This window comes from Balearica regulorum, chromosome 15 (assembly GCF_011004875.1).
Source record: "Balearica regulorum gibbericeps isolate bBalReg1 chromosome 15, bBalReg1.pri, whole genome shotgun sequence".
Lineage (NCBI taxonomy): Eukaryota > Metazoa > Chordata > Aves > Gruiformes > Gruidae > Balearica > Balearica regulorum.
This window is the reverse complement of record NC_046198.1, coordinates 16,231,289-16,254,988: the sequence shown is the minus strand read 5'-3', so window position 1 is coordinate 16,254,988 and position 23,700 is coordinate 16,231,289. Positions and strand designations below refer to the sequence as shown.

At 43.9% G+C, this 23,700-nt stretch overlaps 2 protein-coding genes across 6 annotated transcripts; one reads left to right on the top strand and one right to left on the bottom strand.

Moving 5' to 3' along the window:
• Window positions 1-66: 66 nt before the first annotated feature.
• Window positions 67-5,730, bottom strand: ERI2 (ERI1 exoribonuclease family member 2). Of its 3 annotated transcripts, XM_075767298.1 has the most exons (9): window positions 5,582-5,730; window positions 5,215-5,354; window positions 4,782-4,909; window positions 4,480-4,636; window positions 3,890-3,990; window positions 3,537-3,563; window positions 2,737-2,818; window positions 1,986-2,074; window positions 67-1,775 (listed from the first exon to the last, which is right to left on the bottom strand). In XM_075767298.1, exons 1-9 carry the CDS (start codon window positions 5,602-5,604, stop codon window positions 438-440), a joined length of 2,085 nt encoding a protein of 694 aa, XP_075623413.1. In that variant the 5' UTR covers window positions 5,605-5,730; the 3' UTR covers window positions 67-437. The 3 variants fall into 3 exon arrangements, with proteins under 3 accessions (XP_075623413.1, XP_075623414.1, XP_075623415.1); XM_075767299.1 differs by lacking the exon at window positions 3,537-3,563; XM_075767300.1 differs by lacking the exons at window positions 3,537-3,563; window positions 3,890-3,990; window positions 4,480-4,636.
• REXO5 (RNA exonuclease 5) lies at window positions 5,258-22,127 on the top strand. 3 transcript variants are annotated; one of them, XM_075767295.1, is made up of 20 exons: window positions 5,258-5,278; window positions 6,057-6,173; window positions 7,767-7,888; window positions 8,793-8,919; window positions 9,770-9,854; window positions 11,200-11,349; window positions 11,506-11,594; window positions 12,403-12,518; window positions 13,357-13,495; window positions 14,064-14,158; window positions 14,998-15,100; window positions 15,710-15,834; window positions 16,153-16,261; window positions 16,602-16,712; window positions 16,850-16,987; window positions 17,501-17,593; window positions 18,142-18,361; window positions 18,895-19,088; window positions 19,673-19,782; window positions 21,908-22,127. In XM_075767295.1, exons 2-20 carry the CDS (start codon window positions 6,060-6,062, stop codon window positions 21,975-21,977), a joined length of 2,310 nt encoding a protein of 769 aa, XP_075623410.1. In that variant the 5' UTR covers window positions 5,258-5,278; window positions 6,057-6,059; the 3' UTR covers window positions 21,978-22,127. The 3 variants fall into 3 exon arrangements, with proteins under 3 accessions (XP_075623410.1, XP_075623411.1, XP_075623412.1); XM_075767296.1 differs by lacking the exon at window positions 5,258-5,278 and adding an exon at window positions 5,698-5,811; XM_075767297.1 differs by lacking the exons at window positions 5,258-5,278; window positions 6,057-6,173; window positions 7,767-7,888; window positions 8,793-8,919; window positions 9,770-9,854 and adding an exon at window positions 10,356-10,493.
• Window positions 22,128-23,700: the final 1,573 nt, after the last annotated feature.

Below are 23,700 nucleotides of genomic sequence, written 5' to 3'. Positions count from 1 at the left end.
CTATTGCTTGAAGAATCACTTCTGAGAAGTACGACAACTTCTAAATCTATTTTTAAAAGTCAGCTATAATCTTTACAAGTATATTTAGCAAAAAGTGTAAATAAAATCTGTATCCTTAAAGTGTTCTTTAAGAACTGGACTAGTAAAGAATTTAAAATACATGATAAAACAGAAATTTAAGATTTGTAGCAACAGCTGCTTATACTTTAATTCTAGCTCTTAATAGTTTTATCTGTTATCTGTTTCTCTCTCACACTCCATTAATGAGATCCTTTATGATATATTGATATTTTTGTATGCTTGAGCAATTTCCATTAGTATGTTAACTGAGCAGTGTCATTTTTGTCCCGTTCTCAGAACCTATATCTGACATCATTTGACTGTCCTGATTATATTACACATGATCAACTTAAGATTTGGACAAAAATTATCAATTTTCAAGTTCTCATAGAGGGTCTAAGAGACAAATGCTTTTTGTTGGAAGAATTTCCTAAATTACTGGCGTAAGTTCCAAGAGATGTCAAAGCATCTGCATTCAGGGTGAGACCATTAGATTTCTCTTTCAGAAGCGCATGCTCCCACTTGAAGTAGCTGCAACCTTTCTTATTACCTTCGTGCTTGCCAACAGGACAACAAAAGAACCCTTTGCCATGATTTGGACCACCGTTTGACACATGCAGTTTTTTAGCTCTTCGACCACAGTTGCACAGAGGGGGAGTTGGTTTTCCATTTTTCACAGCTCTTACAGACTGATTCAAATCAAGTGTGGAGTTCAGAATGGCGGGAGACACTTTGGGCAAACTTGAACTTCTTACAGGTAAGGAATGATCAAAAGATGCAGTTTTCTCTTCATATATAGCAAAAGACTGTTTTTTTGCTGGTGGGAACATTTTTGGACTAGTTGGCTTTCTTTTAGGAATCTCCAAAGGAGTAGAATAATTTCCAGTTAATGCTGGTTGTGCTGAAATAGCATTGACCTTTGCAGATGGTGACTTAAAAGCTGAAAAATTTGAAGTCTGCCTTTGTACTGTTCCTACATTATAGACAGTAGTATCAGGACTTTTATAAACAATAGATTTCACGGGTTCCACAGGTATTACGGTTCTCCCCATACTATGATTATCTGAACTCATCACAGCCAATTGTTTCGAAATTGGTTTTTCTTCAAACTCTGTTAAAATATCTGTATTTGAGTCATCTTTGACACAGGCTGAATTTTGTTGATATTGAGATTCTGGTATTAAAGCGACATCTTCCCAGTCAGTCAGCAGCGATAAGCAATCGGAAGTAGTACTGATATCCTCACTGGAGATATTAACTGAGGAGATGGTAGTGGAGACGAGCACTAGTCCTGATCCGCATGCTGGAGGGCCACACCTGGCTATACTCGGAGGGTGCCCTTTGCCCAATACTTGCCGAATGCCTGCTGATACCGTACTGGGAGATTGCTGCGCCTGCGCAAGAGGAAGAGGAAATCCGTCAGGAGATGCTGTGGAAGAGCTTTGGGCTTGAGCACATAACTTGGTCCTTGAGCTGCTCCTAGGTACAAGGCGGATGTCTGCAGAGGAATCGACGCAAGTGGTCTGTTGTTCTTCAGTTTGTACATTAGAATTTATCTTAATTCCAGCAATAACGTTCTGGCTTTCCTCAGCCAGAGAGTTTGTTTCACAAGTTCCATCTCTAGATGTTTCAGGTCTGCTGTTACTTCCCAGTGGAGTCTTGTCAATGAAGTTTATAGTCGGTGTTCTGGAAATTAAATTATTCTTTGGATGTGCCTAGGGAGTCCGTAAACAAGACAAGATTTTGGAAAGTGAATACCCAGAAGTTTTAGGAATCAATGCACAAAATTAATAACTGTATCAGCCTAGGGATGTTCTGTTCAATTCATAGTCAAGATGCTGGGTTTATTATTTGAATAGCTCATCTTTCCTCTGCATTCCAGGCTACAAAGCAAATAGAAGTGAAGATATGAAGTAGTTACTAACCTTATCCAAAGATTTAGTAACCTTCAGCACACATCCATCACAAATCAGCCTCCACGCAAGACGGGCAGTATTCCGAGAATCATCCAACCCTTCAAAAGTACGGCCATATTAATGTCTTCTTTTTAAACTGCTACTGGGGATAGTTCTTATTAGAGGAAAAATGAAATCTAGGTGAGCCTTACATAAATGACAGGGATTCACAGAACTCCGGCACATAGTTATCTAGTTCAAAAAAGGGAGGCGGAAGTAAAAAACTCCAAAAAATTCCCTGTGCTAAAACATCTGAAGGGCCAATCTGGAGACCTGAATTTATATCCTCAAGTTTTAAAATCCTTGCTCTGATTCATTAATCATATTTTGCTGGTATTGTCTTAACACTAATATGCTGTCCAGAGCTATTGGGTAAAATCAAGTTTCCTTATCCTTCCTCCACCTCTTTTCTTTTGTGCCCTAGCAATTCAGAGATTGATCACATTGAGCATGCACTCGATAGCACTAGGAGAGATTTCAGAAATAAAGCATGTGGTTAGAAATAGCAAACTCTGGTCTTTGAAGCATCTAGCCTTTCTTCTTTTGATGTTTTTGTTGGCCAGAACATTGCATAACCTGGAAACAATAGTTACTATTTAGAGTAGTGGCTAGCTATTACTAGCTACTCTAGTTTAGCTAACTAAAGTTAAATAGTAGCTACTTAGCTTTATAAAATATATATATATATATAAAAAACTGAAGATCATTGTATCATACTTACCAGAATGTTCCCGTCCTGCAAAAGCTATCCCCAAATCCTGCAGAGCACCACTTAGCCCTTTAGGCTTCCTATTATAGAAGGCCTAAGGGAAAAAAACACAGGTGCTTAACATAAAGCATTTCAAAGCATCTTCATAGTGAAGGGAAACCATTTCAGAAACATTATCTTATGAATAATAAATCTCACAAGGCAATTGTGCAAGTCAGGTATCTTAATTTTTCAGTCGGGATAAATAAGCACAAGACCGTGACTTACCCTGTAATAAATTAGAATGGAAAGAACCACGAATGCCTTTTCTCACTCTTAAACTAATCCCGTCTGTCTTAGCTCTGGAGTCAGTCATTTGCACTTGATGAAGGCCTTAACAGTGCAGCATTGAAGAATACAGCTATAAATAACATCCTGAGATGTTTAAACCGTTGCATATTGAAAAGGCACAGGCATTGATATATTTGGCATAGGTATAAGTTCTTTTTAAATGAGAAAAAGTGCTGCTACTCACTCCCCGTATCTCATTTGATCACAAGAAAGGGGGAATATTCACACTGTTTCTCTTTAGAGACCTAATTCTGCTACCTAGATTGAGAGCCTAAGCTCCAAGTGTCAGGACAGGTAGACTCCTGGGTCACCCTTGGAAAGTTTCATTGACTGCACAGAGGTGCTGTTAGCCCCCAAGTGAGAACTGTGTTGCAGTGTAGACCATGTAAGAAAATACACATTCATGTTCTTCAGTATTATTCATGCTATTCAGAATATACTTTCTGGTCTGAGTACAGTTCACATGTTATACCTTTAAGTACCTCTAAACAGATGGTGATGACTGTTTTCTACACAGCAATAAGAGCACTCAAAACCAGGGAAGTTACGAAGCAAGCAGAGCAAAAGATGTCAGGAAAGGCAGCTCGAAAAATTCTCCTAGGATTATCATTCATTTATCTAACAATAACACCAGGTTGTTTTCCTAGCATTAAGATTTCTATTAAAATTCACACAGTTCTAGGGCAGTTTGTTATTGAGCAATAACAACCTGGAAAGAAACCAAATGGGTTACTGTAGTCACTGGAACATACAATATTGGCTTGTAACCTCAGATAGTTAGCCTTTGAGATGATAATACGGGTATAAATGTTTCACAGACGATCGATCTTCTCACCCTGTATGTTGCTTTGAGATCAATCCAGGAATTTAAAATGTCAGGTTTTCGCAGCTGCTTCCTTTTACACTCATACTGCAAACACACACCCAGGTCCCAGTCTGCACAGAAAAAACCCACAAATAATCCATCACTAAAGAACTGGCCCAAAGTCTGCCTAAACATGGCTCAAAATCTACATAAAGGCACATAACATCAACGTACTAACAGGCTAACGAGCTTCATTAGCACAGGCTAACAAAGTCCTTGTACATGAAAAACACTGGCCTTGCAGCAACAGGTCAGGATAAGTGAATACCGATTGTTAGTAAAGAATGACTTCAGGTGGGTCAAGATCTCAAAGACCTCATGAAATCATTTAGACACACTGAGAATGGTGTCACAGTTCACTATACATAAAGCAGAAAAATGTAATGGTGATGTCATGAGCACATCAGCATTCAATGGAGTTCATATTTTCAGTCTTATCCCAATATTACACATATTTAAAATATCTAATACCAGGATTTTGGCTCCCTGGAAGTGAAGATGCAATCTCACTAGCACCACCAAATGTTAATTTTTTATGTGCAAATGTAAATTTTATTTACCTGTCCAAGTAACAAAGGTACACAGTTTTGCTTCTGAAGCAGCAAGACTTGGAATATCTGAACTAAATATAATTTTCTTCTCCTTTTGTATCTTTTGAATCCATTTTAAAAACTGCGATAAACAAATGTTGAGAGGGACTCCTTCATCAACCTGATTCTTTATGAAACAGAGCAAGATGTATGTGTTAGTATGCACGGACGTTCATTTGAGATTTCTCTTTAGCCCTTTAAAGGCATGTTTAAAAAAAAAAAAGTAAATAGCAATTATACGGATGTAAAATACAACGAAATAGCAATTATACCTGCGTGATGCCCGTTAGCTCTCTACAAAATTCAGAGAGAAGAGGATGCTCCTGGGGCTGGACATACGTGTGGAATTCAGATTCAATCTCCCCCGTCGAAGTGTTTAACAGGACTGCGGGAAACTCAACTGCCACAAAACGAGACAAACCAACCCAAAAACCGGTGCCAGGACGGTTAAAGCTGTCCACTGAAACGGCCCCGTTTGCGTTAAACGGGGGTTGAATTAGAAGGAACGCAACGTAATGAGGACGCAACGTTCAAAGCCGCCTCCCGTCAGAGGAACGTCGGGCCCGCGGCCACCGCCCCTCCCCGCACCGCCGGGGCCGGGCCGCTGCCGTCGGTCACCGGGCGCCTCCCCCCGGGGCCGGGCCGCTGCTGTGCGGTGTCCGGTCACCGGCCGCCCCCCCCCCCCCCCCCCCGCCCCGCACTCACTGATCTCGGGGCCGCGCCGCCGCGCGTCCCGCCAGCACGTGGCCTCGAAGTCGACGACGATGAGGTAAGCGAAGCGCTGTCCCGCCGCCGCCCGCCCGCTGCTCCGCCCCCGCCCGCTGCTCCGCGCCAGCCCCAGCTGCCTGCGGACCGCAGCGGCATCAGCACCGCCTCAGCACCTTCCGTGCCGAGGGGTCCGCCTCGCCCCGACCCTACGCGCCCCGGGGCGGGCGAAAGCCCCGGATCCCGTCAGCGCCCCGGCGCCCCTCGGGGCCTCGCCCGCACGGTCCCCTCAGGAGCCGCGGTAGGAGGGATACCCCGCTTCCCCGCCTTCTCCCCCCAACCCGGTGCCTGGGCCCGCGGCCCGCACCTGGCCAGGCGCTTGGTGGCCATCTCCGCCCTCAGCCCCGGGCGGGCGGGCAGCGACCGCTCGAGAACGGCCTCGGCGCCGCGGCGGCCATTTCAAACCTCCCGCCGGCGGCAGCGGCCCCGCCCCATCCACGCTCTCGGCGGATCGGCTGCTCTGGCCTCGCCCGCAGGCAGGCGCAGGTAGCCGCGTGCCGAGACGGCGTGCTCTCCAGAGAGCCCGGCGTGGCTGAGGTGGGGTCCGCGGCCGGGGGCCCTCCTCGGGGGACCGGGGGCGGAGGGGGCGGCCGCCGGGGACCGGCCCCACGGCGTCAGGGCTGCGGGCGATCCCCCTTCCCGATGCTTCCCGGGGAGCGCCCGGCGGTTGGGCAGTGCGCCGGGGCCCGGTGCTGACTGCCAGCACCGGGCTGTCGCCCCGCTGTGAGGGGCCGTGGCGGCGTCGCCCCGCTCCGCGCTGACCCCGCGGTGCTTTCCCCTAGGCCATGGCAAAGGCTGTCTGCGTAAACGGGTACAAAAGGCCCGCCGGGGCCGGTGTGGACGCGGGGGAGCGGCGGGCAGCTCGGAAGAGGCGGAAGGCGGACGGCGGCGGCCCCGAGGTGAGCAGCGGAGCGCGGCCGGCGCTGTGAGGGAAACGCTGCCGGGCCGCGGCTGTGGCCGGCGTGTTAGAGCCGCCTCCTGGCGGGTCGTTGCATCTCACCGTGGGATGCTGGAAAGTCAGCAAAAGCGTGTTTTACTGGCTGTTTAGCTAGAGGGTTGGCTAAAGGTGATGGTTGCTGCTCTAAGGCATATGGAAATGAGCTCATTTGGAGCGTTAGGCATTCTGTTAAAAAATAAATACACTCTCCCATCTAATTTTTTCCTAAACAAAGTAGATCTTGAAAGGCATGTTGTGTCTGCTCAGCACGTTCCCACCTGAAGGGTGCAGATCGACCCGAAGTTTCAGCCCCCAGTCACACCACGCTCAGCAGGTTACGGCTTCCTCAGTGCCCAGTATGGACGAGAGTAAAGCGTGCCCGACCTCTGAGATCGGTCGTATTTGTACCTGGTTAGAGGCTGAAATTCCTGTGGTTGGCAGGTGGCCTTTGCTGGGTGAAATGAAACTTCTGCTGTTTGGTTGGGGCTTTTTTGCAAAGCTCTAATTAGGCTGTATTGAAAACAACAGTGTCATTACTTATTTGTCTAATTTAGCATGAGAGATGAGGGACTAGCAATTATACCACACCATGTTATTATTACCAGCTGATTCTTAACTACTCGAGCCTCAAAGCCTGTCACCTCTGTTTAGCTTTCTTACCCAATGACAAATGGCTTTAAAAGTGCACCAGCTCAGTCCCACGTGGGCCAGCTCTGTCAGAATTAATGAGCACAAGGCTTGTTAGTGTGTGGGAAAAACACAACTCCTGGTAGTTGTTTATCCTGTGGGATTTGATATTCTGTAGTGTTCTGTGGTCTTTTTTCTTTTCCCCTCTATGCCGTGATGTCTTTTCATCACATAATAAAATAGCATCTTTACAATTTTTACAGATCAAAGGAGCACCATTGGAACAGGCCATATGGTCAGTGGAGGTCTCCAAAATCATGCATTTACTTGCTGATTAGCTTTTAGGTGAATTTGTGCATTTAAGCTTAAAGAACTGTTGTGTTGAACTGTGTGGTACAGTCTCCATCTCATCTACTCTGTACTTTCTTCCTGCTGTTTCTTGGATTTTACTGAAACTTTTTTTCCTGCAGGGGTCAGCAAACCCATCTGCCAAAACAGATCCCATAATGTAAATGAAGTAAATGGGTTTCAGCAAAACCTTACATGAAGTGACCACATAGAACACTTGTATAAATGTCCAAAGTTCTACAGCAGCAAGTGGGTCAATGGGTTGAGAGAGCAGAACATCATGTTTGCAAATCAAATAATCTTAAGTCTCCTTCCTACATACATCTATTTACATTAATCTTCATTTAATAAATCTTTGATGTTAGAGTACCTGGGTTACGGAAATACTGACAGTAAATTTAAAATTAAAGTGTGATCTGAAAGGAAACTTTTGCCCATAATGAGTGGAAGAGTTATTTTAAATGTAGTTGATTGTATCCAAGTAGTCAATAGTTTCCTTTTACTCTATAATTCATTTCATTTTCCATGAACTTGTGTGACTACATAAAACTTTTATTTACTAGTGTTTCCCTTTTTACAGGAAAAGTCATCTCGCTTGTCAGCAGCTTTATTTGGTGAGGACTGCGAAATCAGCTGTGACCAGCTGTATGAGTTGTTAAAGTATGCAGCTTTGGGAAAATGCCACAATGCAACACAACCCAGGTAAAACAAACACATGCGTATTTGGGAATCAACCCTGCCTGTGTCCTCATGTGTTGTAAAAACAGACCTAAAGGCATATTGGCCATGCTGGGTTTGGAATCCTGGCAACGCAGTTACCATAATGACAGCCTGTATTATGTAGATACAGTTGTTGTTAAACTTGGCGAGAAACCAGAATTCCTCTTCTGACAAAAATTCTACCGTTTCACAGTTTTGTTTCGTGCAGTTAGCAAAAAACTAAATGACTTTGTGGAACCGAAGAAGATTCACACACTGAGAAACAAAATACCGTGTTAAAAACATTAACCCAACCCAAGAAAAATATTAACACATTTCACGTCAGATATAATTGAAACAGAGTGTTCTAGAGTGTTTTGGGAAAAACATTTTAATCCCTTTGCCCTTTTTCAGGGCATCTTCTCAGCAATGGAAGGGTAAGGCCCTCCGCTGCAGGGTACATAACCTCAGATGGAAAAATACAGTGAAATACAATGAATCTTAAAATGAAACTCAAGGCAAAAATGATCCCACTTTAGATTTTTAGTAGTGAATAGAAAATGATTTTGTGACACTCTTTTTGATGCATTAATTCACTAGGCTGCATCACTACAGCTGAAGTTACTCGTGTATTCACATTCTGATGGATATAAATGAGGTATAAATGTCTTGAAATGGTACTGCAGCAGAATTTTGCTATAACTTATTCTTCTCTGTCTCTGATATTATGTTGCTTCCAGGAATATGTGGCTGTTTGAGATAAGCTATAAAGGCTCTTATTGAAGTAATCTGGCACTTTGCCATTCACTGACTTAAAAGCTGGGCTGGTTCCAAGTTTGTTTTTAAGAGTGCTTGATAAATGTTTTGCTTTGATTTTGATTTTTTTTTTTTTTTTTTTAAACTGCAGCTGGTGCCGTATTTATCACCAAAGCCAGCTGGCTGGGGTTGTGGTTATTGTTCTACATGAAATGAGCCAACTCCATTTCTACAAATTCTATTTGCAGTTCAAACACCTCAGAAAAGTGTTCCGGCATGTAAGTCCCCAAACTGTATTGCTGTCTTCTAAAATTCTTCCAGTCCTCAAACCATGTCCCAAGCATTAATTACTGCAGTGAAATTATTGCCTTTTCCAAAAGGAAGTGGCCAGCTTTGACTCTCAAAGCAAGCTAATGAGAGGATCTATTTGTAGCCTTTGTCAGCTCAGAACAAAGGCCAAGGCTTTGATATTAGATTTTCAGGACTTCTGTCTTTGAAGCCTTACGAGGTGAAACATGTACTGATGTTTTAGTCCTCTGACGATTATGCTTCCCGCATCTTCAGGATGCCAATCAAATTAAAAATATCTTGGTTAATTCGGAATTTACTCTCAGTGAGCGAAGAGACTCTCAATAGAGTTACGCTATTCCCACTGGCTGAAAAATCTCACTTTTAATATTTGCACTTTATGTCAAGTTTCCCCCATTGCCCAAAAAGATTATTGAAAGAATTGTTTTAATTTTCTGAGTTACAAGCAGCATTTTTGAAGGAAGAAAGAAAGAAGCACTTCGATTCAGACTTCTAGAGAATTCTACCTGAACTGCAGCAAGTGCAAACCACAACTTAACTGGCAAGTCTGGAACTTGCTTTCGTTTCTGTCAAAGAAAGTCTTGGGATTTGCCTTCTTGATCGCATCAGGCAAGGCAAAGCTGTCCCTTAGTACAAAGAATCCTGTATCGTCTTGTCATTAAAACAGGTTTGGTTTGTGTTGGGAAAACACCGAGCATATTTCCACTACTTCTTTATCCATCCTCCTCTGAATTTGGCTGATTTGGGGATCGAGAAACATATAATTTGCTTGATATTTCTGCTTCTGTTTCAAAGTCTCTAACACATCTGTCTTTTCAGAGATTCACAGTAACACCTTCCACTAACTTCCTAGCCAGCCTGTGTGGAGAAGGAGCAAACCTGGAGCCTCAAAACGCTGCACAAGGTATCTTGCTTAGTTTTGCATCATCTCTTTTAACCACAGTGATTCACTTTCAACAGTAATTTATGACTTTGCATCCTGTGCAATCCGGGCATGCTGCTATGGTAAACTTGTTTACAAAGGAAAACGTGCGGTGGCTTAAACCATGAGACTAGTTACCCTAACTAGTTCGGTTACTCTCTGTTGGGCTTATTGTCACAAGTAAATGCAAAAAGCAGAGAGAAAGTTTTTAATACGTTTAATCCAAAATTCTGACGCTTCGTTACCCATTTTGTGATTATTTTATTCTAAGATGTATCTAAAAAAGGTACATAGATATAAATTAGATTCAAGCTAAGTAGTTACTCATTTTTTCTTAGTTTTCTTTGTTGTACTGAGCAGCAAATCAAGGTAAAGAACGAGTGTGTTGACGACTGATTTCCTATTTTTACACTCTTTATAGAGGTGATGATTGTAATCCAACAGGCTTGTACAAAACCTGCAAGAGACTACAATGCGAACTTCACTGAAATTGTTAGAAGTGTAACAAAGAATCCAAGTCCTAAATGGGAGCATGAGCAGCTTTTACTTTCAATGTATTGACAAAGTCCTCTAGCATCCTGACTGTAAACCTACTGCACAGTCGCAGATCTGAGATGTCAGGTATATTTTTCTTTTAAGTGCAATCTGCAGAGAATCACCTACAGGATAATTTAACTTTATACAGCTGTGGATTCTGGTGTCAGTTCAGTGCTTGCTTCTCTGAGAGCCACATAGAGCACATTTTCTCCTGATAATGCTGACGGGAAAGAACTTTGTAGAGAAGGGAGAAATAAAAGAGAACTTCTTTCCAGCTTACATGAAGTAACAGATGATAATGTTGTCATGCTTACGAGGTGAGTTTGTTCTCTGTTTTGGAAAGGAATGTGAGACAGAGACTTGTGATGTGACTTGCTTCTGAATCAGCCAGCAGTGTCAGTAGCTGAACTGGGAAAAGACTCAAATATCCTGAATATCAAGTATATTTTTTATATATAGTATATATACTATATACATTATATATAGTATTGTGTGTATATAATTACGTATAATGTATAGTGTGTGTGTATATACACACTATAAATTATATATAAACTGGACATATATATATATAAAAACTGGAGAGATATATATTTTTATATATATAAATAAACTGGAGACAGACAGACAGATCTATCTATCTGTCTATCTCTCTCCCCCTCCAGTTTATTGTTCCAGGTGGTGTTTTCCTTTGAAATGGTGTAGCCTCTTCATGTGCATACCAATGCAGAAAACTGTCTGCAAGTAGAGGGTGTTCTCTGAGCGTGACGGATGCTTCTGTACGTTACAGGTTTGACTTCCACTAGCAGTGAGTGTATTCCTAAAAACTCAGACTTGCAATGTGATCCCATCATTCGGACATACGGACGAAAAAAACGAGGCCTCACTGGCTATATGCTAACTTTAGAAGAGCAGAAAAAATATGACTATCCCATAAAAGGTCAGGTTTTGAAGGGTTTGGTTTGGTTGTTGTGGTGGTGGTGGTGGGTTTTTTGTTTTAATTTTGACAGTCAGTGATATGGTTGGTCATATAAGATACGTGATGAGTTTTAGAAGAGAGAGAGGTCTGTTTCTTATTTATGTCTTTTCATCCTAGGATCCCCTAGATGTAAGGGCTATATATACACAGAGTGTGATCAGCAGAGGACGGACAGCAGCCCCCTCTTTGGTCTGGATTGTGAAATGGTAAAAATAAATGTGTGTGGCCTTACAAAATACAGCCGAGCAACGAGAGTCCTACCAGCTATTCCAAAGTGAGCTAAGCACCCTGTGTGTTTGTTAAACCACTTCTGATATATTAATATCTGCTGTCGATCCCTTCATCAATGGTACCAGTGCTAACGCAGCCATGGGAAGGACTCAGGAAGTGGTTCTGGCCACAAGACAGAAATGTTACCTTGAGCAGAGAGCTCAGCGCTGCGCTGGCTGTCAGAGCAGCAGCCGGACCTGCCAGGCCCATCAGCAATGCTGCAGTAACCCCGAGACTGCTGTGGTATTTCTGCTCCCAGCCCTCCCCAGGGTTTGGGTGAGGAAAGATACTTCCCTGTCACACATTGTTCCTTTAGCCATCACAATTCTGGCAGCAGAATCTGGTGATTAAAGTTTTGACCTTGCAGAGATGCCTGTTTGGCATCAGCATTGAGTAACTAACGATATAACCTGGTCTCTGCTTTAAATTGTACATCTCTGGTAAGGATGCTCTCGGTGACAGCTCTGTGGTGTAGAGCACAGACTGATTCTGTGAAATCAGCACTTCTTTATAATGGTTTTCTTTGTGCTGTGCTTGCCTGTGTGTTTTCCGTGCTTATGGTGGCCATTTAACAATTAAAATGAAGCATGCTACAGTATAAAACAATGAGCTGTGAGTGGTAGATCTCTAAGTTGAGTAACTCCTTAGTAGTGATGCTGGCTGCAGCCAAAGCAGATGTTAGCTAAGGTTTTGGGGCGGCAGCATCATTCTGATTCAACAGCTGCCTCTGCTTCTTACTGACAGTGCCTGACTGCAAAAGGGAACGAAGTCACGCGTGTCTCTTTGGTGGATGCACAGGGTCAATGCCTCTTGAATGAACTTGTCAAACCTGAAAGCACAGTGGTGAACTACCGCACCAGGTGACTTGCACATAAGTTTCTTATCTCTTCCTTTTTAAGAGCTGCAACCCTTTCAAATTAAACCTGTTACACAGGACCTTTCAGAAGGCTTTGGTTTGCACAGCTGTCTTCTGCATTTTACTCAGTGTCAAGAATACAGTTCTCATTATGTGATTAGAATAACCACCGTGATGTATATGCTCTCTGCTACATTATGTCCCTGTAGCTAGGCAGCAGTAGTACCGTTCTGCAGTGGTCTAGGAAAAGTTCTGTTACAGATCATTGATACGCAGTACAAGTTATTTCTTCACTGCTGGCTATAAAATAGGATACGGGGTAACAGTACAGGATTGGAGTCTGCGTCTCTCTGCTCCATAGCTAAGTTTGCTCATCTGTAGAAAACGAATAGAGCAGCTGATCAGCTGTCACACACCTCAAGAGATGGGCTCAGGATTGTAACAAAACCAGGCAAAACTCAAGCCTTGTCTTCTCCAAAACCTTGCCTGGCTTTGTCCAGGAGGTGAGGTGCCAATCCCCTCAGGTTACTTGGAAGCATCTCCTTCCACCATCAGCCTTGCAGTGTTTCCTTACCTGTGCTACCTGATGCCAAGAAACTGCATCGCTTAAGAATGTTATACTTCAGCAAGAGAAACTTTTGAAACAGCTGTGGTAGCTGTTATTAAACCCACAGGAGTTTAATATACCTGCAGTATATCCTCTTACATTGGAACAGAAAACAGTAAATAGCATTCTGTCATGAGTTACTTGAGTTCATATTTTACATGCCCTGCTTGTAATATTCTCCAGTAGGCGCTGTTGCTAATGCGTTGCTTTTATGTCATCCAACTTTTTTTTGAAGATTCTCAGGAATCACAAAGAAAATGCTTCTTCCAGTGAAAACAAGACTGCCAGACATCCAAACCAGACTAAAAAAAATACTTCCCCGTGACGCAGTATTGGTGGGTCATTCTTTAAATGGTGATCTTCAGGCTTTGGAGGTGAGTAAGCCTTTAAGAGTATTTTTCCTAACCCTGTGATACTCATGTCAGACCTGAAAACTCTAACAATTCCTCTTTTTATTAGTGAACACTTGTTAATTGCTTTTTATTATTAATACCCTTATGTCTATAAGGATTTAAAAGAGACAGACTCTCCTTCCTTTACTCTGTAAAACTTGCAAGGGGCTGTTCAGAACCCAGCAGGACGAGAGGAGTCTGTCCAGGCATAGGTACAGCTGCAGCAGCAGCTTTACCTCTCTGCCTCAGTTCAGCCAGGTGCTTTTGATAGCTCTGTCATGGGAAGCACTGACGTCCTTCCTCTATTTAATTTAACCAGCCTAAAGTGCTTGAATCATAGTCTGTCTAACACAATCTAGATCTTCCCAATAGAGTGTTAGGAAGGAGAGTTGGACTTGTTTCATTATTCCCACTTGCTCTCTCGTTGTGGAGCAGTGAGAAACTGGCAAGTGAAATTAAAAGGCAGAGGCACAGATAACAATGGAGTTACTGCCCAATTCTGTGTGACTGCTCTTCTTAAATTAAACTGGTGATGTTTTCTCTCCTCCAGATGATCCACCCCAGTGTTATTGATACTTCATTGCTTTTTGCCAGAAATGAAGGTCGAAGATTTAAGCTAAAATTTCTAGCCAAAGCTGTTTTAGGGTAAGAGTACTGTACTCTTATGGGAAATATAAGAAGCTGCTGGGGTGGGTCGTGGGGTCTCACTCTTCCACTAGTAGCATCAGAATTACTTTCTTTCCCCCCCACACCCCCCCTAAAATTCAAAAGAAAGGAGCAGGCTGTGCAAATAGAGGTGGTAAAGAAGAATTTACTGCCTGCTTGAAACATCAGGGAGCGTAATAAATTGGCTTGTCTTTAAGCAAGCCGGGACGCTGTGACCCAACCAGATTTGAGTCCTTGCAGAACTAGCTTTTCTGCAGGTCTGTAGCAGTTCCAATGTATTCAATTTTAGAGCAACAAAGACACTGAGCTCAGACAAATGAGATCTGTTGCAGATAGCAAGAATGAAAGGCTAATGTATGAAAGTATGATTTACTGACTGACATTGTACTCCTCAGTGTACCAGCTACCAATGGATAGAATGTCGTAGCGATACAGTTCTCACCATTCACACAGTGACTGTTAATGCTCTGCAGCACCAAACTTCACTGAGTTGGAGGTTGCCTCTGTGTGTGTGTGCAAATTGAGTTGGGTTGCTGGTCAAGGAAGAAGTAAAATTAAAAATAGTCATGCATCAGAGTACCAAGTGTTAGCACTGCTTCTGTCAAACCTGGTAAACAGTGTTTTGTTCAACAGTGCAAACACATTTATTGAACTAACTTTTGGGAATATTTCACGAGAATGCTGCTGCACAGAACTGAAATCCTTTTTGGAGAGGGGAAAGCTATTTTGCCTGAAAAGGACCCAGTTTGGAAAAGACAGGATGTTGGTCAGTGCAGAAAAACAGATAACCTGCCTTACACCTAATTTTGATTCCCTAGGAAAGAGATCCAGTGTGAACAGAAGCTTGGGCATGATCCTGCAGAAGATGCTAGAGCTGCACTGGAATTGGCTCAATTCTTTATTGAGCAAGGACCAGCAAAGGTAGCTATAGCTAATTAAGATTTCTGTCCTTAATTGCAGAATGTACCAGTTGTGTTTATGGAGAAAAAAAAAACATCACAAAACACTCCTTCCCATCCTCTTGTTGATTTAAAAGAGAAAACAGAGCTGTGATAGAGGCCTCAATTTTGACAGCTTGTTACTTTCAGCATATATCCAGGTATCTTAACCTGGAGCATTGCAGTGTTTCGGTACTCAAACACCGACACGAATCAGCATTGCTGCAGATTTTGAAGCAGGGCATTGGGAAAAGGATTCAGACACTTCCAGCCTACAGGACTGCCTGTCATTTCTCTGGATAAAAGAAGTGAGAGACCTTGTATGTTGTGGCAGTGATTCAGCTGGTTTTATGAGTCTCTTGCTTGTGTGTTGATTTCTGAGGGAACTTTTTTTTGGAGATGATTGTTGGGTGACGCTGTGAGTGCTGCATGCTTGAAAATGACAACAGAAAATAATAAGGCAAGAAATGAATGCCTGTGCTTCTTCACTGCTGTGGAGTGTGCCTAGGTGACTCAGAGAAAGCACATGCTTTTTGGTTAGCTACAATTAGCTGAGATGAAAGCCAACGACTAATCTTCTTCCTTCCCCAAGGTAGCAGAACTAAACTTGGAGATGCTTCTGACAGCTGAGGTCTCACAGAACAAAGCTGCGTTACAGCCACAAGGATGTAGGGTCCAGAAACACTTGAGTGAGCCTCCACATCTACCCACACCATGGTAATAAGATTCTCAAATATGCGTGTTTTTCCTTCCGTTGAATCCTCAGTAAAATCAAAGTGTGTTGTGTTTTTCAGAAGCCATCAGGATCTTCAGAGAGACACAAATAACTGTAGCGTAGCACTGAAAAACTTTCAGAAGTTGCATCTTAAATTTCACAAAGCATTTTCTAGGCTTCTTTTCATGTCGAGGACAAGTATATTCTTTCGGATTTCTTTTAATGAACTGTATCATTTTTCTCTGATAAGCACTTCTTGAAAGCTTTTAATTCACTGTACTGATAAGCACTGTGATTCACAGCTGTCTTCTCTCTGCTAGCTTTTTAGACTGCTTGCAGGTGACTGGCCAAAAACCTCTCCTTTTGGGCAGACAGGAACTAGACTCTTCTGGGCTGTGTCAGAGTAACCTGAGCATTTCAAACAAACAGGTGAATGGACTTAGAGTGGGTTGGTCTAAGCAAGCATCAAAGTAGGTCAAAATTCTTCTTGTTCTGGGGGTGGGTAGATGAGTCTGATTTTCAAAAGCTGACTGATGGTACTGTTAGCAATAGTGTAAATACCAGGTTAGCTAAACCCAATTTAACATTTCGGAAATAAGCTTTGATCGTATACATCCTCTCATGACTCATTAAAGAATTTCTGCCTGAGGGCTTCCTTGGACAATAATGAAAACTAACGTTGGGAATTAAGTTCCATAGCTTAGTTTCTGATCCTTTGCAGTACAATTGTCTTGTACCTCTTTGAGCCTTGACACTCTTTTCCCTCCAGATTCTTCAGAGAGCCTTAGCAGATGTTCCCCTGTCCACATTCAGTGTCATTCAGTTCAGTCTGGGTCCAGAGTACACTGCATCTCACCTTCTAGCTGGACTTTGTGAAAAGGTACTTTTTTTTTTTTTTTTTTTTTTTGAGAATAGTCTTCATTGCTGAACTTGGAAAGAGAAGTTAGTTATCTCAGGGCACCAAGTAGTTGGTTCCTTTGCTTTGTGAAGGTCCTTCTCTAATCTGTGTTCCTACAGGTGAGAAGCAAGCTGACTGACATGCTGACAATTTACGCAGGTCCTTTTGAAGAAAACTTTTGCCTGAAGTCTGTGAAAAAAGAATTTGGGAGGTGTGGACCAATCTGCTCTCTTACAGTGGTAACCGAAACACACGAGGTGAGGAGCACTCAAAGCATTGAGCTTGCTGACAGGCGTGGAAGGCCCGAGTAATCTCTTGGAAAGATATGAGTTAGAACCACTGAAATACCAGTTATTCTATTTGGGGTTTTTTTCCTGGAGTCATCAGCTACAACAATTCAGGGTATCTAAAAGCCACTCCACACAATGACAAGATAAACACAGCTCACATGGCTTAACTGTGCTGTTCAAGCTAGAGGACTTTAAACATTGGAGAAGCGGAGATGCTTTTTGTCCCTCTTGAGAGAACTGATACGCTAAGACCTTTTAATGGCCAAAACAACCAAAAACCAAAGCTATTATTAATTGACAAGCTAATTGAAGGCTGTTTTTAACAGCTACAGTATATGGAGTGTTACATATATTACCCCCAAGCCTTTTTATATTCTATTTTTAAAAGAAAACACAACTTTATTGAGACCTGACTTTTAGAAAGGGAGGGCTAATGTGTCTTATTGATAAGCCTGAAGTATCTTATCGTTCTGTTTCAAGCCCTATGTCTGTGTCCAGTACGAAGTGCTGGAAGCTGCCCAGCTTGCTGTGGAAAGCCTCAATGGAGCTGAGATAGCAGGATCCTACATTAAGGTAAACAACGCATATAGCAAAACCGTAAATTACGTTGAGCACAGGAACAGCATCCAATATGCGTCTTCTAACATCTACTTGGAGCGTAGCATCTGTGCAAATGCTGGCTGGTTGCGCTGTTACCATCTCCCTGTCCCTGGGCGATTTAAGGCCACTGGCAGAAAGGAAATGGTTATAGTCCTCTTTTTTTTTTTTTTTTTTTTTTCCTTTCCCTGTGAGCAGAAGGGGTTAGAAAGCAGTCTGACCTCCAGCTGCAGCTTTAAAAGGAAGAGTCAAGTAACAGGGTGTTAAAATGCCATATACAAAGTACAAGTATCTTAATTTTATAGTGCTTCTGCATTGCAATTGTGATCTCTCTTCCTTTTTCATGACTAATTGTTAGCCTTCATTAGTCCTATTTTTTTTTTTTTTTTTCAATTTCAAGGGGGGAGGGTGGGGAAATAGCTTGTCAATGTTTGGTAATGGGAGAAATAATCTAAAATAGAAGCTAAGAACAGAGCTGCCTGGGCTGACATGCTGTGTGTGTGTTCCTGCTGAACCCACCCCAGGTTCAGAGACCTGTCACTGCAGCAATGCTGGACTGCGATGTTTTGATAAAGGAACTAGAACTGGATGTAGAAAATGAAGGTGTGATTTATGTGGCGGGTCTAAAGAAGTCATTAACGGAGACGGACTTGCAAGAGGAATTCAGCCAGTTGAAAGACCTGGAAACACTATTCCTGCCAAAGGATCTCCAGAGTGGAAGGCACAGGAACTGCTGTTTCCTCAGTAAGTAGCTTCACATAACAGCCTGCTTATTTCCTTCAAATAAGGTCATTCAGCAGCCCCTGGGACTTTGCACAGACACGGCAAGAGCTACTGAAAGTCATGTATGCTCAAAGTGATGGCATTTAAAATATTCCAGTGAAAGCATGCGTTGTTTAGAGGAGCAGTTTACAGCTAAGTATTTAAAAGGGAAGAAAAACCTGCTTAAAAAAAGATGATCTTTACTTAGAATAAGTTCCAGGATAGTTCATTGGCTCCAGTATCTCAAGGTGAGGGCTGGCCACTGCGCAGCTTCACACAGACAATCACCTCTAAGAGGCGAGGAGAACAACAGGATGAGTGCTACTGTGGGTAACTGGCATTTCTGTAGCCTGATGTTTACTTGTAGCAAGATGAGGATCTGCTTGCTGCAGTGATTTCAGTTTCTCGTCTGTCTCCTGCTCCACACTGCTCCACACCTTTCGCCCTGCCCTATAGGTGCCAAGGAGCAGGGCAGCAACACCACCAAGCATGTTCCCCTTCTCCTTGTGTTTCAGAATTCCAGAAATCACAAAGTGCAGTGGATGCCCTTGAAGTTATAAATGGATGGACCGTGAAGGGCAGCAAACTGAGAAGTAGGAATGCTCTTGCTTCAGGCCACCTCTGGAGATGGATTTGGCAAATGAATCACAGCACCGGGAAGGAAGGAGGAAACATCTTGTATGAGAAAATGGAGCAGCTCTCTGACTCTGTGAGTTTGAGGCTATGCTGATTCACTGCAGTTAGGAGGTACTGCTCTGGGAACCAGGAGTGATAACTTCGAGCAGACTCGGATGCAGAGCTGCGTGTAACAGAAGGGTTTCCTTGTGCTGAGCAGAGAGGCTGCCAAGGATCAGTTCCCACAAGGCAGTTTGGAGAGGCAGTATCACGCGAGATAACGTGATGTTTGCAGGGTACTGTATAACCTTAAAACCCCATAGCTGCTCAGGGCGGCGAGTGATGCTACACAGAAACTGAAGCCTAAGCTTAAGAGCAGACAGAGCAACATACAGGTGCAGCAAGTGCTATGGGAGTCAAAGGGAGAGGTGAGTAGCTGTGTAGTCCTACAGGAAAGAACAGCTCTAGTTGCAGCTCTCGTTTTTCCTGGAGGAAGCTGCAGTGCCATTTGAGTAGGGCATGTGGCCACCTGCCAGCCTGTAACAGAATCACTGCTGTCCTCACCTGTTCGATCCTTGACGCTACCCGAGGGTCAGCCTCCACACACACTCTTCTCAGTGTGATTCCTACAGATCTGCAGCTGAATTGGGGTTTTAATGCTTATATTCTGTTACGCAGGAGCAGGAGCTAAGAAAGAAGGTGAAGAAGTTAGACCACCATGTCAAAAAGCTTTATAGAAGTCTGCAGAATAACACCCTGTGCGTTGTTCTCTTTCCTGGAGTGAACAGGTAACTTGCCACCTATTTTGCAAAAAGCCAAGGAAAAGACATAGCCAAATATTTTTATCTTAATCTATTAAAAAGTAAAACCCTGCAGAAGAGAGTGAAAGCCCAAGAGAAGGCCTGAAGATGCTGTTGTACTTAATCAGTCCGACTTTCATGTTTGGCCAATAAAACCTGAACAGTAGGTTCTGCCCAGAAGCCTGATCCAGAACAAGCACAAGTGCTGAAACCACTTACGTAGCTGATGGTCCAGATTAGCAAGGCTGATGTACGCAGAGTTGATTAATTATACAGGTCGTCTCAGTTCACCTCCCTTCCCCTGTTGGATGTTTCGTCCCTATCGACAAGACAAGTTCTTTGTGCCCATGAGAGAATTGTGCAGTTTCCACAGCAGCCACTTTTTTTGGGTGGTTTTGTGGTGCAGTTTTGTTGTTTTTTGTTTTTTTTTTTAAAAAACAAACAAACCCCACACCTAACTGCTGCAGCCAAGGCACCATCTACCAGTTGTTGTCTTGTGGAACCCTGACGTATGTGCTTCAGCTGTAGCTGATCAAGGAGGCGGTTCCTGCCCTGTCAGGGACACAATATTGGGGAAAGAAAAAAAAAAAAAAAAAAAAAGACTTTCCCCAAGTCCTTAAGCTTTCATAGGAAGGGGCAAATCCTAGAGTTGGGCTTCAGTGCTGTCCTCAGGGATGCTTCCAGGTGGGGTGGGCTTCCTGCATTTCAGACCCTGGGGCCTGAACTGCTGCAGTCGTTCACTGCTTAATTATTAACCAGAAAGGTTAAATCTTTCCCAGGCAAGGCCATGGTTACTGAGTACGTACTTATTTCAGCAGTCATCTTTCTGTTCTCTCACTGTGTACTATTCAGACAGTCACATAAAGGTCATAGCCATCCTTGCCTCTCTTCAGTTTCCCTTCAGCAGAAGGGACCATTCCTTCCAGAGCCAGAGGACGTGCCCTGAAATAGAAGCAGAGAGCCAGAGCTGCTCGGCAGCATCTCTTCTGCCTGGCTAGGCAGCCAGGCCCGGTTCCCCTCTCGTACGCTTCCCGAGAAGAACCGTGATGCTGTGCTACCCCCTGCCCCAAGCAGTGTCCTTAGAAGGCAGGTGCATCCACTGCCAAGAGCATATTTAGGCTTAATGCCCGTGACAAACCCTTTCAGCAAGGTTGCATGCCAAGGGCTGCTCTCAGTGTGATTTGCTCTAATTGTTCAGTTTCTAATACCTTTTCTTAAAAGTAGAATAATTTTTTTAGGGTTTGGTTGGTTTTTTTTTTAATAATTTGTCATCTTCAATAAAGATGCAGCTATTTTCCTCACACACCAAGGAATAGCACACAAAGTGAGGCAGCAGCAGTTCCTACCTTACTAGAGAGGTGCTGTTACATGTAGCTGTGTGTAAATGTTCTTGCACGAGCTCGGTACCAAATACAGCCCCACTGTAAATCGGCCATGGGGGAGGCCTGAACCCAGGGCCACCCCCTGCGGTCCTTTGATCACCTGCTGCTTTCTGCTGAGCTATAACTGAGTCAGATTTTACATTTCTGAGCAATCATTTGCCTCTTCTCCACTCTGCTGTGTCACCTCAATCACTTTGCTTGCCAACCTGTTGGCCCCACTGGAAGGGTTGAGGGGAGGATGGCCGTGGCCTTACCGTCCGTACCACGTGTCTTTTCCAGCAGGTTCTCTCGGCAGGTCCAAATTTACTTTTCAAGGGCCATCTCAAACTAACCTCACTTGGCAGAAGCTCACCTGCTGTCTCGCATCCCCGAGGGGTATGAATCCCACCAGCAGAACAGGCGGGTTCAGGAGTTTGCGTCCACAGATTCCCCATAGAAGCCCCCAGAGCCTGGCTGACACCTGCCTCAGGCTGCTGCGTGGGCCGGAAGGGAGCTCCATCCCAGGCTTGGAAGAGGTTCCTTGCCAAGCAAGGTGCCTGTATTGCCGTTTCCCAGAGGACTGACAGTCCAGAGGAGACTTCTTGATTAAAAAGAATGCCAAATAATTGTTGGGTGGGGGAAAAGAAAAAAGAAAAAGAGTTTATCAATGTGCTGACCCTGAGGGTTGCAGGCTTCTCTTGTAGCTTAAGTGCACCAAGGCAGAAATAATGCACCTCTTCTTTATGTTGCAGCACGCATGGATCACAATCTGGCCTTGGTCTGATGGGAATAAAAGATGACGGAGGGAGGAGTGCTTGTTAAACTGCCAAGTTTTTAAGCAAAGTCTTTTGTTAAGATATTTTTAATTACTTTAAATATTGATGTCTTTGTAAAGATCTCTTACCATAAGAACAATAGGCTTTCACTCTGTATCTTTTACAAAGTCTAAAAATAAAAGCCATTCAAAATGTCTTCAAGCCCCAAACCTTTCCCACTAAGCCCCCCGGCTGCGGCAGGTTTCCCTGGCAGTGAGCGAGGCGAGCGCTGAGGCAGAGCCAGGGGCAAACCAGGGGCACGTTGTGTAAAAGCCGACGGGCAGTGGCCTGCACGATGGAACTCGGCGAGGGGTGCATTGCCAGGACCGATGTCCCGGCTGGTTGTCTGCGCTGAAACACTGCGGGCTGTAAACCGGCCAGCTGAGTTAACGTAGTACCTACAGCAGCTGCTCAGCGCTGAGTGGTTCTTCTCGGGAATTGTGTGGATTTCTGGAAAAGTGCTGTGCCAGCTCCTGAAAGAGTCATCGCCTCCTTTCCGGGAAAGCACTGTACTTAGTCCATGGAAAGGAGGAATTGGTGATTCATGCTTCTTGGACAATCTCCACTTTCTCCTCCCTCCCTGACCGCCCCCCCACACCCCTCACACACAAAAAAGAAAAACAGAGAAGTTCCAGTGTGGCTGTGGGAGGGACAAGGGCCGTTTTAAGGAAAGCGCACCTCTGCGAACTTCACACGTCGTCGTGTTCAGCAGGGAGCCGGAAGCGCCGAGTTGCGGCAAGACTCGGTGCTCTGCCTGCAGTAGGGTGAGGTGATGTGTAACCCGACGGCAGCCATTGCCACCTGCTCGACTGTCTCCTGCTAACACACTGAATTTCCAAGCACGAGGATGCCTAGGAGAGCTTTTGGCACTCAGGAAAAAAGGAAAAATTGAAAGGAAATGTTTGTTACAAGGTTTGAACGTGAGAGGAAGGATTTCTTGATATGAATTAGAATAGGCTGAGATAAAGTTGACATGGTTATTATTCCAGAAATTATTAAATACAGCTGATAGAATATTTACACCCTCCTACTTTCCAACCCCAAGTTCACTGTGCTGGGCTCTTGAGCAAAGAGCAGCTTACAGAGTAGAAGCTGGGAGCTGCTGCGTGGAGGAGCAGGCAGAAATACAGGCAAGGGAGAGAAAGGCAGAGCAGGAGCCAGAGGCAGCAAGTGATCAGCATCTTTCATACCTCAATTTAAAGCCTCTAACACTCCTGAAATGAAATCTCTTACTAAGCAGGATGAATGCAGCTAATTTTTGTCTTCTAACAAGGTACTTTATCCACTCCAAGTGAGCCCGGCATCCGTCAGCTGTAGCTCTTGCAAACCGGGATAAGCAGCAATGCCAGCAGCTCTACAAACCGCGAGTCCGTCCCTTGGCCCAGCGGGGCCGAACGGCAGCGGCCCCAGCACTCATCCCTCTGGAGGAGCACACTCCTTTTAAGGCTGTTCGCAGCCAGCATCTCCTCGTTGCAGACACTTGCACTGCAAAGTTGGGGGGGAAAAAAAACCAAACAAAAACCCCAAACCAAACCCCACCAAACCCAGCAGTTTTCATTCCATGCACTCAAAAACGATGCGGTCACCTCCCTGCAAGGACCAGGCAGGATGTGGTGGGCATCCCGGATTCCTGCTTGAGAAACTCTGGAGATGACAAATAAAACTAGCAAGAGTCCTATTTATAGGCATGAAAAAATAATTAATTTGTCCCCTTTTAATTGAAAATGTAA